The sequence below is a fragment of the Dipodomys spectabilis genome, unplaced genomic scaffold (assembly GCF_019054845.1).
Source record: "Dipodomys spectabilis isolate Male_0828 unplaced genomic scaffold, ASM1905484v1 ptg000039l, whole genome shotgun sequence".
In the NCBI taxonomy this organism is placed as follows: Eukaryota; Metazoa; Chordata; class Mammalia; order Rodentia; family Heteromyidae; genus Dipodomys; species Dipodomys spectabilis.
This window is the reverse complement of record NW_024870716.1, coordinates 1,887,801-1,901,017: the sequence shown is the minus strand read 5'-3', so window position 1 is coordinate 1,901,017 and position 13,217 is coordinate 1,887,801. Positions and strand designations below refer to the sequence as shown.

At 38.9% G+C, this 13,217-nt stretch overlaps 1 protein-coding gene and 1 pseudogene across 1 annotated transcript; both read right to left on the bottom strand.

The window, feature by feature from the left end:
• Nucleotides 1-3,519: 3,519 nt before the first annotated feature.
• Nucleotides 3,520-4,455, bottom strand: LOC122106184 (olfactory receptor 8S1-like). The gene has a single exon (XM_042677486.1). The coding sequence runs from the start codon at nt 4,453-4,455 to the stop codon at nt 3,520-3,522; it is 936 nt and encodes a 311-aa protein (XP_042533420.1).
• Nucleotides 4,456-10,620: 6,165 nt separating this feature from the next.
• On the bottom strand, nt 10,621-11,247 carry LOC122106341 (annotated as a pseudogene).
• Nucleotides 11,248-13,217: the final 1,970 nt, after the last annotated feature.

Here is a 13,217-nt window from a genome sequence, read left to right as displayed (position 1 = left end):
GCTTTCACTGTATTTCATGTCGGTATAATTTGTGGAGGGGAAGGGGAAAAACAAATCATTTAAATAGGGATACAGGTGGACCTATTGCAACAATGAGATGTACAAGTCGTTATGTCAAAAACGAACTTTACAACTTTGGTGGGGGGGGGTGAGGAGGGGAGAAGGATTGGGTGGGGGGACGGGAGGGGGGGAGGATGGGAAGGGATGGGAAGGGGAAACAAAAGAGGAGGCTACAATGCTTGATAAGAAATGTACTCATTATCTTGCCCCTGTAATTGTAACCCTCTGTACAGTATTTCCACAATAAAAAAATAAATAAAAAAGAAATATGTTTAAGATCACATAGAAGATGAGAAAGAATAATAGTGATAGTGTATGGGAGGGATAATGTGGAAGGAGATGTTTCTTATCAAATTTCAAAAAAAATAATATGGTATGGCATTTTGTTATGAAGAGATAAAAAAATCACAGAAGTTGCCATGCATCAGTGGCTCACGCCTGTAATCCTAGCTACTCTGCAGGCTGAGATCTGAGGATCGAGGTTCAAAGTCAGCCCAGGCAGGAAACTCCATAAGACTCTTATCTCTAATTAACCACTCAGAAAACTGGAAGTGGTACTGTGGCTCAAGGGGTAGGGTGCTTGCCTTAAAGAGCTGAGGGACAGCGCCTAGGCCCAGAGTTCAAGCTCCACAACCAACAAAAAAAAATAAATCACTAAAATTTATCTCAGAATTTAATGTGTGACTTAATTACTATTTTAATTCAGTTAGAAAAAAATAATGTAAGTTGCTATACATTATAATCTAATGCAGTTAGACCTCTATCTCACCAATTACAAACCCAAATCATTACACCTAAACGTAAAAACAAAATATCAAATTAGTTTATGAACAACTATTTAAAAGTGAAGACCTTTACCAAGATGGTTAAAACACCTTAATGTTTGAAGAAAATATATTATGTGTGACTATATAAAAGACCAAATATATTGGATAGCCAAAGATACGGTAAGTAACAATGAGCAAACCACAGTAAAAAAAAAAAAAAAAAAGACTGCTTGGAATACAAAGACTAATATAAGTAGGCACTTGAATACTGATTTTTAAAAATAGCAAATAAGATAATAAAACTGAGTTTTTAGACCCCAGGCCTTAAAGTCCAGGGCCCCAAGTTAGGTCTAACCACTTGTCCTCATTTGCCAAATAAAGAAATGAGGTAAAAGGCAGAAAAGGAGATTTATCATATGGCAGCCAAGGGAAGACAACACTTCAATACATCTTCAGCCATCTTCAGGGGTACAAAGATTGGCTTCAGATAGAATAGAGAAATAGGGGCAGTGAGTGAGAAAAGTATGTATTGTTCAAACAGTCCCAAATTACCCTGTTGACCTTTATCTCATTCTTTGTCCCTAGAGCACAAAGTCTTTGTCATCACTTTACTACTGGAACTGAAGAGGAACAAGGTGACCTTCTGAGATGTTTACTGTTTTCTTTAAGATAATAAGAAAGCAATGCTTGTTTGAGGTGTTATCTTCCACACTAGCAGTGTTTCACTGAATCCTCTCTACTGGAGCCCAAGGCAGTTACAAAGGGACTGCAGCAGAGAATCGCTTGGATCAAAGGGCACAGATAGGAAGTTCTGGGGACTTTTAATTCAGAGTTCAGCAAAAGCCCCCTTTGGGTTGCCTCTTACTATAAGAGAAAAGACTGTGGATATGTGGATATGCGTAAAGGTAATAACATTATGCAACAATAAGTAAGTAAGTAGTGTCTTATTCAAAATGCTATGCATTTCATTGAAGTTCTGTTAGTCTACAATTCACCTTTGATAGTCATTTTAGGCTCAGTTACCATCTTTGGTTGTAAGCAACTGACTTGGGTAGTATATAATTATGGAAAGGAGCAGTAGCTCAATAACTGTCAACATAGTTCAGTTCAGTTGGACTACTCCAGCTGAGTTCCAGCTCCACCTTCTTGTTATGAAGCATAAGATGGGCGTACTGTCATCTCACATCTCATTTCCTCAGCAGTAGAGAAGAACTGACAACTGAATTTATTCCATGGACTCGTGGTAGGATTTTAGAAGGTAACAAAGTACTATATTAATTTGCTATTGCTGCCACAACAAATTACCACAAACTTAGTAGTTTACAATGATAGAAATGTGTTACGTCACGGTTCCTTAGATCAGAGTCTAGATGGGCTCATCTGTTTTCAAATTCTATATTACACAAGCCAAGAAGCAACGTGTCAGCAAGCTTCATTTCCAGGCTACTTCAGGGTGTTGTCAGAGCTGAGTGTCATGAATTCTATGAGCTTCCCTGAAGTTCTTATTGGCTGGTTCATGGCTAGTGAGGTCCTCAGCTTCTAGCAGCTGTCCACAGTACTGGTTCATGGCTCCCTCTATCAGAAAAGTCAGCAATGGGCATTGAATGTTCCCTATGCTTGTACTATCATGACCCCTCTTCGTGCCTATACTTGGAGAGTGTTCATGGTTTTTAAAGATTCATATAATTAGACTGACCTGGATAACTCATGATACCCTTCCTATTTCATAACTTTAATTCCATCTTCTCAATTCCTTTTGCCATTTAACGTAGGATATGTACAGGTTCCAGAGATTCAGAGGGGGGCATCTTTCTGTCACAAGAGCTTTAAGTGTTCTTCTTGGCTTAAGCTTAAGAAATGTAACATATTTGCTGTTATTAAACCTATGACAGCTACAGTTCTGAATTCTTGAGGGCTTACAGTCTGTTCCAAGAACTTGCTTTCTTTCTTGTGTTTGTTTGCTATTTGAGTTTCTTAGAGGAAGGTTCTGAATAACCTCACTGAAGTCTTGATTTCACTCCTTGCTGTAACACAATGTCAGGAGAAAGGGACAGAAGATTTAGCCTATCTTAATTTCAAAAACACCCTTCCTTCTTGATTACCATATGAATCTGAGAGAATCAGTTACCATAAGAATTTATGGTATAATTATTAGGGAAAAAAGTGTAAAATATTAGTGAGTGACCAATAGATATTCATTAATGATCCTCTGGATAAAAGTGTTAACTGATTGATTTTTCCAACTCTGAATAAGATTGGTCATCTTGCTGAGGGACAGCACCCAGGCCCAGAGTTCAGGCCCCACGATCGGACTCCCCCCCAAAAAAAACAAAGAATGTAACAGTTCGGGCTGGGAAGTTGGCTCAGTGGTAGAGTGCTTGCTTTGCATGCATGAGGCCCTGGGTTCAATTCCTCAGCACCACATAAGCAAAAAGAAAAAAGCCAGAAGTGGTGCTGTGGCTCAAGTGGTAGAGCGCTAGCCTTGAGCTGAAGAGCTGAGGGACAGCGCCCATGCCCAGAGTTCAGGCCCCACGACCAGACCCCCCCAAAAAAAGACTGGTCATCTTAAGAGTTCTCTGTCCTTTTCACAAACCTTTCCAAAAAAAGAAAAGTCTTCAGGTTTCCAGGAGTATCACTCAACATGGACAACCAAAACCTTTCAAAGTCTAATATCTGATCACTTTTGTGTCTGTTACAGAAGCAAATGAAAATATTTTCTGACTCTCCTCCCCACAGCTACCTTCACTTCCTTGTTCTTCAAGCTATAAATGAGGGGGTTCAGCATGGGAATGATCACACTGTACTGCAAAGAGAAGAACATTTCCAGAGCAGAGCCTGAAGATGGTAAAAGGTAGCTGATGAAACCTGATCCATAGAACAAGATCACAGTACTGAGGTGGGAGGAACAGGTGGAGAAGGCCTTGCTTCTGCCTGTGACGGAGCTGACCCTCAGGATGGTAGAGACAATGCGGGCATAGGAAGAAACTATCATAACAAGGGTTCCAAAGAAATGCAAGACAGAAGAGCAGAGCAGGAGTGTGAAGTTGATCGAGGTATCGGAACAAGATAGAAGGAAGAGAGAAGACAGCTCACAGCTGAAGTGGGGAATAATATGGTCCTCACAAAAGTCTAAATTGATAGCCAGGAGGATATTGATGAGAGCATCCACAAAAGCCAGGACCCAGGAGACCCATACCAACCCAACACAGAGCTGGTTACTCATCACCTGACTATAGAGCAGAGGGGAACTGATAGCTACATAGCGGTCATAGGCCATGGCAGCCAGCAGACAGGCCTCTGTGCCACCAGTGGCAAACACAAAGAAGGCCTGAGCCAAGCAGCTCTCCACAAAGATGGTTTTCCTTTCAGAAAGGAGATTCTCCAGCATCTTAGGAGTTGTGACAGATGAGTGGCAGAGGTCCAGGAAGGACAGTTGTCTCAAGAAGAAGTACATGGGTGTGTGGAGATACGAATCGGCTGTGATCACCAGCAGCATCAGGAAATTCCCCATCAGAGTGAGGAGATATATCAGAAGAAAGAACACAAACAGTAGAGGCTGAATGTAGGGGTCAGTAGACAGTCCAAGAAGAATAAACTCGCTGACAGCACTGTAGTTTTTCATTGTCATATAGAGAAGTACTCCTTCTAGAATACAAGAAACAAAATCCATCAAAAGACCTTCAATATTCCATTGTTACCCCAGACCTAACTCTAAATGTCTTCTTACTATTAGCCCCAAATCCATGTCCAGATACTTAAAAGCTAACTTGTTGCCCATCATTATAATTCAATATCCTAAATTGATATTTACATTCTAAATCACCAATGTATTATTATCTTTTTCTGAGCGAGAGTGTTTCATTTTTAGAGTGATTCATACAAGAACAATATCTGAAGAGAAATAGGAAATTTTCAGAAGTGAATTACTTGAGAAATAGAGAAAGGATTAGATCTACATCAAAATAGATGGGAATTTAGAGCAGAGATTGTCTATTCTCTTCTATTTATTTATTATCTATTTCACTGGGGCTTGAACTCAGAGCCTCATGCTCTCATTTGGCTTTTTTTGCTCAAGGCTGGGGTTCTACCACTTGAGCTACACTTCTACTTCCAGAACTGGCTAATTCTAACTAGAAGGGAAAGTCAAATGTTGGACCAGGTAGAAATTAAGAGAATCCTTACTTCATTGTTTCCATCTTTTCCCCAATAAGTTTACATGAGATCACTGGTTGTGCATATGTGTAAGGCATGCCCCCATCCCTGTAAGAAATTTAAAAGATGTTGATAGTGATAGTGATAGCATATAATGGGAATGGGTCCACGGTAAAAATGTAAGAAACTTTAACAGAAAAATAGTAAGGCATCAGAAAATGTGAAGTCATCTAGAGTGGCTGTCCTAAAGCCTACATATTTAATGATATATGAAGTCACTACTCCTACCAGGCTTGAAAGCTCCATGCAGTTACCTGAACTCTACTCTCTTTTTTTTTGGTCGGTCATGGGGCTTGAACTCTGGGCCTGGGTGCTATCCCTCAGCTCTTCAGTTCAAGGCAATTGCTCTACCACGTGAGACAAACACCACTTCTGGATTTCAGGTGGAGATAAGAGTTTCACAGACTTTCCTGCCTGGGCTGGCTTTGACCCTCCATCCTCAGATCTCAGCCTCCTGAGTAGCTAGGATTACAGGCATGAGCCACTGGTGTCCGGCTCTACTCTCATTCTTTTTGTTTTGTTTTTTGATTTTGCGTCCAGTCAAGGGGCCTGAACTCTGGGCCTGGGCACTGGCCCTCAGCTCTTCAGCTCAAGGCTAGCACTCTACCACTTGAGCCACAGCGTCACTTCCAGCTTTTTGCTTATGGGGTGCTGAGGAATCGAACCCAGGGCCTCAGGCATGCAAGGCAAGCACTCTACCACTGAGCTACCTTCTCAGCCCCTCTCACTCTTTTTAACTTTTGTCTATTTCCCCATAATGATCTGATTCACCTGTCTAGATTTCACCTGTCTAAATCTTTAGATAACTGTTCAGTACACTGGCCTTCTTTCTGTACTAGTTCTTCCATTAAGACTGATGGTGACTGACCAGACAGCAGATCCTCCCTGTTGTGGTAAAGAACAAAATCCAATTACCTGAATTTTCAGCTGGTATCCACTGGGTTATAACACTGCTTCCAGATCCATTAAGTGATAAACTGCTCAGCTCATAAGAGTCAACATTGAGAAGAATGTTTTAAAGGAGAAGTCATGCTGAAAGTGAGCAATATGACATTCAACATCAGTGATATAAAAATGACAAATCATAGGCAACACCTAGCAATTATTGCATTATGTGAGGAACAGATAAGAGGAGATAATCACTTGGGATTTTTCCTCTTTCACATTTAAGACATGGGGTATCCAGTGCTCACATCATCTCCAGAGCAAAGGACCATAGGCAAAGGTTCACAGTAGCCATGAATAAGACCTGTGCTATGTGATTTGAGAGGCACTGCCAACCAAAACTGCACAACCCAGCTGCAGAGATCCTATAAACATAGAGAGAAGCCCAACTTGATTTTTTTCCTTAAAGAAACTAAGCTTGTTGGTGCAATTCAAGTGGCCAGAGATAATATTTGTTATGTCAAAAACATAAAAATTTAAACATACCAAGTTATGACCATAGCAAATGCTGGGGATTGAGACTGAAAAAAGAATTCTATTGTTGCAAGGAAAGGGAGATATGAAGAGAGAAAGATAAATTGGTGCTGCCAGTAACAGAGGAGACACTCAGTCTTCGATCAATGGAAAAATCTTGCATACAAATAGCCAGTGGAATAAAGGTCATGCTAGTCTTCAGTCTATTGGTTTCTTCCTCAAAGTTATTTAAGCATTAACCAAATCAAGTTGTTTTGTAACATCCTAAAATTAGTTACTTAGGACAATCTTTTAAGAGTAAAATGAAAACTTCCATTTAGACTGGGTGATGCCTGAAATATCACCATTGTTGATTTTTGCAACTTAGGTATTTTTGCTTATCCATTCATTTCCCCCCCCATTTTTATTAGCAATAATTAGTTGTAGACTGGCCCATGTGACAGGCCCATATACGCATTCAATGTACTCCAATCAGACTCACCACCCCCTTTCCCAAACAATCTCAACAACCTTCATTGTACTTCGACCCCCTTTGGTGTCTTCACCCTCTCTGCTCTCCCTCCCACCTCTCCCACTAGGGCCCACTCATTTTACGCTCCTGTCATTCACTTTTTAAAAGTGCATGTTAATTGTTCATAGGGGTTTCACAGTGGTATGTCACACAGGTATATGCTATCTTTTCATCAGACTGATCCCTGGCTCACTCTCTCTTTCCTCTTTCCTACTGCCTCCTATTATTTGCTAGTTTTCTGTATTTTGTTTTGCTATTTTTATTCAGAGCTCCAATGTCTTTTTGTATTGTTTATTCTCTCACATTCTCTTTTCCTTTACCTCCTCTAATCCCTTCAAACACTCATACACACCTCTATATCTATAAATATAGATAAATATAGATACATAGAGATGTATATACACACAATATGTATACAATACATGTATTATGAATTATGGAAACCTAACATGAAAATCTTTTTAGAAAAAAAAGGAGCACTGTTATTGGGGAGGACAGTTTGCCCCTGGCAAGGGAAAGCTCCTCTGTTCATTTCAAAGTCAAACAGAGGACATTGTGTGTAATAACTAGCCCATAGGCATTTCTCCATGGTATTAGGTGAAAGAGAGAAACAGAAAGAGAAAGAGAGAGAGAGAGAGATAGACTGCTCTTGGAAGACAGGTCAATCTATGTAAACAAAACACAGGCTTTCAAAAAGTATTAGCCTGAAAGCTCTAGATGTATGAGACACACCTAACATTATAGGAAAAATACTAAAGTAGCACCAAGAATAAATTGCACCTGTTTTCTAAATGCATTCTAATTTTGTCCTGCATCCTGCCTCTTTGCCTGATGACATATACCCCATATATGCATTTACATCCCCTCAAGAGAAGTGTTTTGCTTTGTTTTATTTTATAATAGATTTTTAACATTTTTTTTTTTTTTTTAGGTCCAGTCGTGGGGCCCGGACTCTGGGCCTGGGTGCTGTCCCTCAGCTCTTCAGCTCAAGGCTAGCGCTCTACCACTTGAGCCACAGCGCCACTTCTGGCTTTTTTTCTTTTTGCTTATGTGGTGCTGGGGAATGGAACCCAGGGCCTCAGGCATGCAAGGCAAGCGCTCTACCACTGAGCCACCTTCCCAGCCTATAATAGATTTTAAAACTCTGAAAATAAATCTCATTACATACATCGGAATGAAGTAGAATTTCTCTAGATTTACATACAAATCCCACTGCCTTTTCACATCTATGATTTGAATGGTATTTCTCCACCTGAGCAAGGAATAGCTGTGCACACCACATAGTAACTGAAGCCGTCTATACAGAACGCACAGTTCCAACAAGTGGGGAAGAGCACCCAAGGACAGAGCTTGCCACTACATAGCCGAGCCTCCTGCAGCCTTCATATTTGCCCTAAGATAGTGGACTGCACGGCATGGGGCCCATCAAACACTGAGAGAACAATTACTCTAAGAGTCCTTTACAGCTAAAATGTATCTTAGAGAACAAAGAAGTACTGTGTGTGTGTGTGTGTGTGTGTGTGTGTGTGTGTGTGTGAAAATGCTTCAAATCCAGCCTGTTTAAAAAAACAGATTCAACATTAGATATTATTGTTATTGTTCATTGTCTTAGGCTGCTTGTGGGGTTGTGGTAATCTAGGAGAACATTCTCATTGTAAGAGATGAATGTTGAAATACTCAAGGATGGATGTGTAAATATCCTTCTGTCCTCACTCTCAAATTATATAAACTATACTGATACATAGACACAAACATACATGGATGGAAAGGTAGATGAGGTACATGCAATGAGGAAAATGTTAACCATTTTCAAGGATCAAGGTAAACTATTAACTAGTCTTTCAACTTTCCTATATGTCTAAATATTTTCAAACTTAATTTTTTGGATTTTTGACTAACCTTGTAACACACACATAAAACACACACAAGCATAAATTTAATGACCATGTTTTACTTAAAAAATAGACATTTATCTACCAGGGTAATTTTAATTAAAGCTAAATGATAGTGCTTAAATCACAATAATTCATAGAAAACAGCTATGTATTTCCCTTGGTTACAAGACTATAAAATTTACAATGGATACTTAATAGTAAAACTCCACCCTTGATTAAATTATAATCCCTCTACCCTTATATTAAGGTATTCTCCATTATACATTGTGTATCAAGACACATAATTAAAACAAGCATTCAAATGGTTTTCTTGTTTTGTTAGATGAAAAATGTGAGTTCTTAGCTCTGTGGAAAATAAGAACAAAAGACATACAGAATTTATCCAACATATATAGATATATATGTATATATAGTATTAGGCAAAGTGGTAAAAGACCAAAAAAAAAAAAAAATCAAGCTGGGTACCAATGGCTCATGCCTGTAATCCCAGCTGATGTCTCAGGATTGCAATTTGAAGTCAACCCAGAAACGAGGGTCCATGAAAGTCTTCTCTCCAATTAACCACCAAAAGGCCATAAGTGGAACTGTGCTCAAGTGGTAGAGTGCTAGACTTGTGCAAAAAATAAAAAAGCTCAGAGATAGCACCTTGGCCCTGAGTTCAAGCACCAGGACCAGTGTGCGCGCGCGCGTGCGCACACGCGCGCACGCGCGCGCACACACACACACACACACACACACACTCATATCAAACATCTACAGTGGAAGCATCAGAGATCTAAAATTGTGCTAACGTGACAGAAAATCAGCTAGTTGAGGTGGAAGAATCCAACCAGTTATTTTTCTGCAGCATATTAACCATGTAGCTAGACTAATTGCTTTATTGTTCTAGTGGTGAGTGTTCAGCCCTTGGTGCTAGAGGCCCTCAAGGCCAAGAGTGTGGTGCCCTGGGTCCCTAGTTGACAATTTTAAAACCATATTTTCAGTCAATAGAATTCGGTAGAAACAACTAAGGTCATGCACAGAAATGAAAAACAAATCTCAAGTTACCAAACTATTGTTTGGGTCTACTGATAATTTTTAAATTGGGTACCATTTAAAATAATTTAAGTATAGTTTTAGCATGTTTGTGCTGAAAAGAATTCCAACTTCTATTGCGAAGCAATAAAAAAAAAATGGGTGTAAATGCACTCTACATTGTAAAGTCAGTTTTGACTTCTTGGCTTTACAAATGTATTTTTTTTTTAAGACAGCATTGCAATATTTCTACTTAGGAAAATGAGAGGGCCAAATGTGTTTCTTGTTACAATATATACATTTCTTAAAGATACTATTTTATAGTACTGATGTTTAAGAAAACAGTGACCACTCAATTACATTAACATAATTAAGCTGTAAGTTACCTGATGTAGACTTTATAAAATTCCTTTTTGAAGAGCCAAAAAAAGCAGCAGATCTTGATATTTTGAAGTATGGAGGAGACTTTACTCTAAAATGATTTGAAATCTTCACTTATTTTTTTTCACACTGAAGTTATGTATTTTAATGGTTTACGTGTAATATTCGTATATAAAAAACTTTAAGTGCTTTTCTCCAATTTAAAAATCTGAAGAATTCAAAAACAAGGCATTCAATATTTGAAAAAAGTACAGATTTACAAAATGCCTATATTCTGTCATGAAAATTTCTCACCAACATTATATACTTGGAAAAAATACAAAACAGGATATATGACAAATTTATGCAGAAATGACTTAGTTCACACCATGCAATAAAAAGTACATTAATCAAGATACACAAGTTTTTTGTAGGTTCTAAACTGAAGGACTCTTTCTCTTTTTTTTCTTTTTTTTGCAGAATCCTTAAAACCTGTGGTACTTAAAAATTGTTAGCCTTTCTACTGGGAGGTAAATTATACACAACAATGATGAAAAACAGGAACAGACCAGTTGTCTATTATGAATCATTCCAGCTCTGCTCAACAGTGGCCGAAACTCTTTTCTCCTATTCTCGTTTGTTTCCCTGATAAAGCTGTGCTGCCTGGCTATTGGCTGAACTGTTTGGATTCGGTTCATCCAACAAAGACTGAATTGATGTTAAGACAGAAGATACGTCCTATGTTGGACTCCATCGATTCTGAAGGATATCTAAACATAGGCTATCCTGTGCGTACACAATTTGGATAAAAACCTAACAGGTGGTAGTTGATTTGGATATTCTTCAGAAAATTCTATTACTAGTTTAAAAGTACCATTCTCAAAGGGTGTCCTTCTGGCCCAACTATAACTGCATTCCACGGCATGATGTTGTTTTCAGATGGTGTACCACTGACCCCCACGGGTGGGTCCTCTTGCAATTGCTTCAAATCTCGCATGAGCCTTCTCTGAGCCTTCCCCAGCTCCAGCGGTCAGTCTGAAAGAAAAGAGTCCCGCGCAGCCCCCGCCCCCAGCCCCCTGTGCCGCGGTCGAATTACTGTGGGTCACCACCGCCACCACCGCTGCCGCCGCCGCCGCTGAGACTAATTCACTTAATATCTCAGCACCTCTAACCTCCCCAGACCCTGAAGAGATACAGACTCGATAGGAGAGAAGCAGAGGTGTAGTAGAGCTCCTTGGAGACACATACATATGGAAGCCTTTACCCCACGTGTGCTAGTTTCCAGTTCTTCGAGCTTTGCACACGTACTTCAGCTTTTGATTGCGAGTTACACATCTTCAAAGTTAAAATAACAATACGCACCTTGCAGAGTGTTGTCAAAGTTTGATTATATAGTACACATAAAACATCGGATTTTTCTATTTGTTTTCAGTTATCAATACTCCAGAAAAAAAAAAAAAGGCCCATCTTAGAATTAGGAGAGGCACAGCTTAGTCCAAGGAGAGCCAGTCTGAAGGAGGTAACAATGTAGGAAAGCTCCAAAATAGCAAGAAAGAAATGAGAATAATTGGAAATCAAATAAATGTCTCAGAAATCCATGAAAAGATGGACGAAGGAAAAAGCAGCTCTTGGCTTGCATCTTAGAGCTCAGAGTGGAGACGCGAACACATCTTACCTCAGGTGATTCTCATCAAGATCGCATGCTTCACAACTCTTCAGCTGCAGGATATGTACAGTCTTCAACCTAGGAAGTTGGGTGAGAAGAAATAAATACATTTGCCCAGGCTCTGAAAGACACTGTACACAAACCTTCAGCACATTTTTCTTATTCTGTTGGGGAATCTTTTAGCGATTTCTTTCACCTTCCCTAATTCTGATCACAGCCACTTGTCCACTGATCACAGCCACTCGTCCACTTAATTTTTCTATGACTAATAGTCAATTGCTAGCATTTTCTGAAGAAAAGATCCTCTGGTGTACCCAGTCAGAGGAAGGCAGTTGAATTTAGGGAGCGAGCGGATGACAGACTGAAAAGGAGCCAAAAATCCAGCTAATTCAATGCCAGACAGTCCCTGGAGTCACACAAGAAGGTTGACATTGTAATAATTAACTAAGCAGAGAATTTTTTTTTATACCAACAGGGGAATTTATTATGAATCATCTTTGGAATTCTAGGTTGAAGCAATCACCTTGAATTATTAAATGAGGAATTTTACAGATGAAAAGCTCCACTGGAATAGACAGAAAAAAGAAAATGTGACACCCATGCAGAAGGCAAAGATTTTTCCCCTCAGCCAAATACAAGGGGAATGAACACTTTAGGATTCCTCTAAAAGCTGAGAAGTGATTATCTACTAGCTCCTGATCATCTTCCCACGAAAACACAAAATAAACTGTTAAATACAACTAGGTTGAATATCAGAATAGCCAAATGAGTACAAATTCTTCTTATCAGTATTTTATTCTATTTTTTGTTGAGAATAGACAGAGTATTCCAAGTCTAGAATTCATTTATATTTCTTACCTTGGATTAACAGAAACTCAAACTTTAATTAAGCCCAATTAATTTCTATTTTTTTCTTTTAGAACTAGTGTTTTAGAAGACCCACACATACTCTCAAATCATGAATATACTCCCAAGGCTTCTTCTAGAATCTAGATTATTTCACTAGTCACAAACAATTAGGACAGCTCAAGCTAAATTTCTATATGGCATGAGATATAGTTCAAAATTAATGATTTTCCAAATTAATGATATTTCCATGAAACATCCATGAATGGTTTGAAAATGAACTGATGGTTCTTTAAATTTGATTTTCTACAAATGCTCTACAATTTTATTCTTTCTCACATTCTCTGTTTTGGATATCAAAATTTATAATGTTTTTATACTAAAGTTATGAGTGAATAATATCACAGTAATATGAGTGATAGCAATAATATTTTAGTAATAGCTAAAATAATAGCAATAGCAATAAT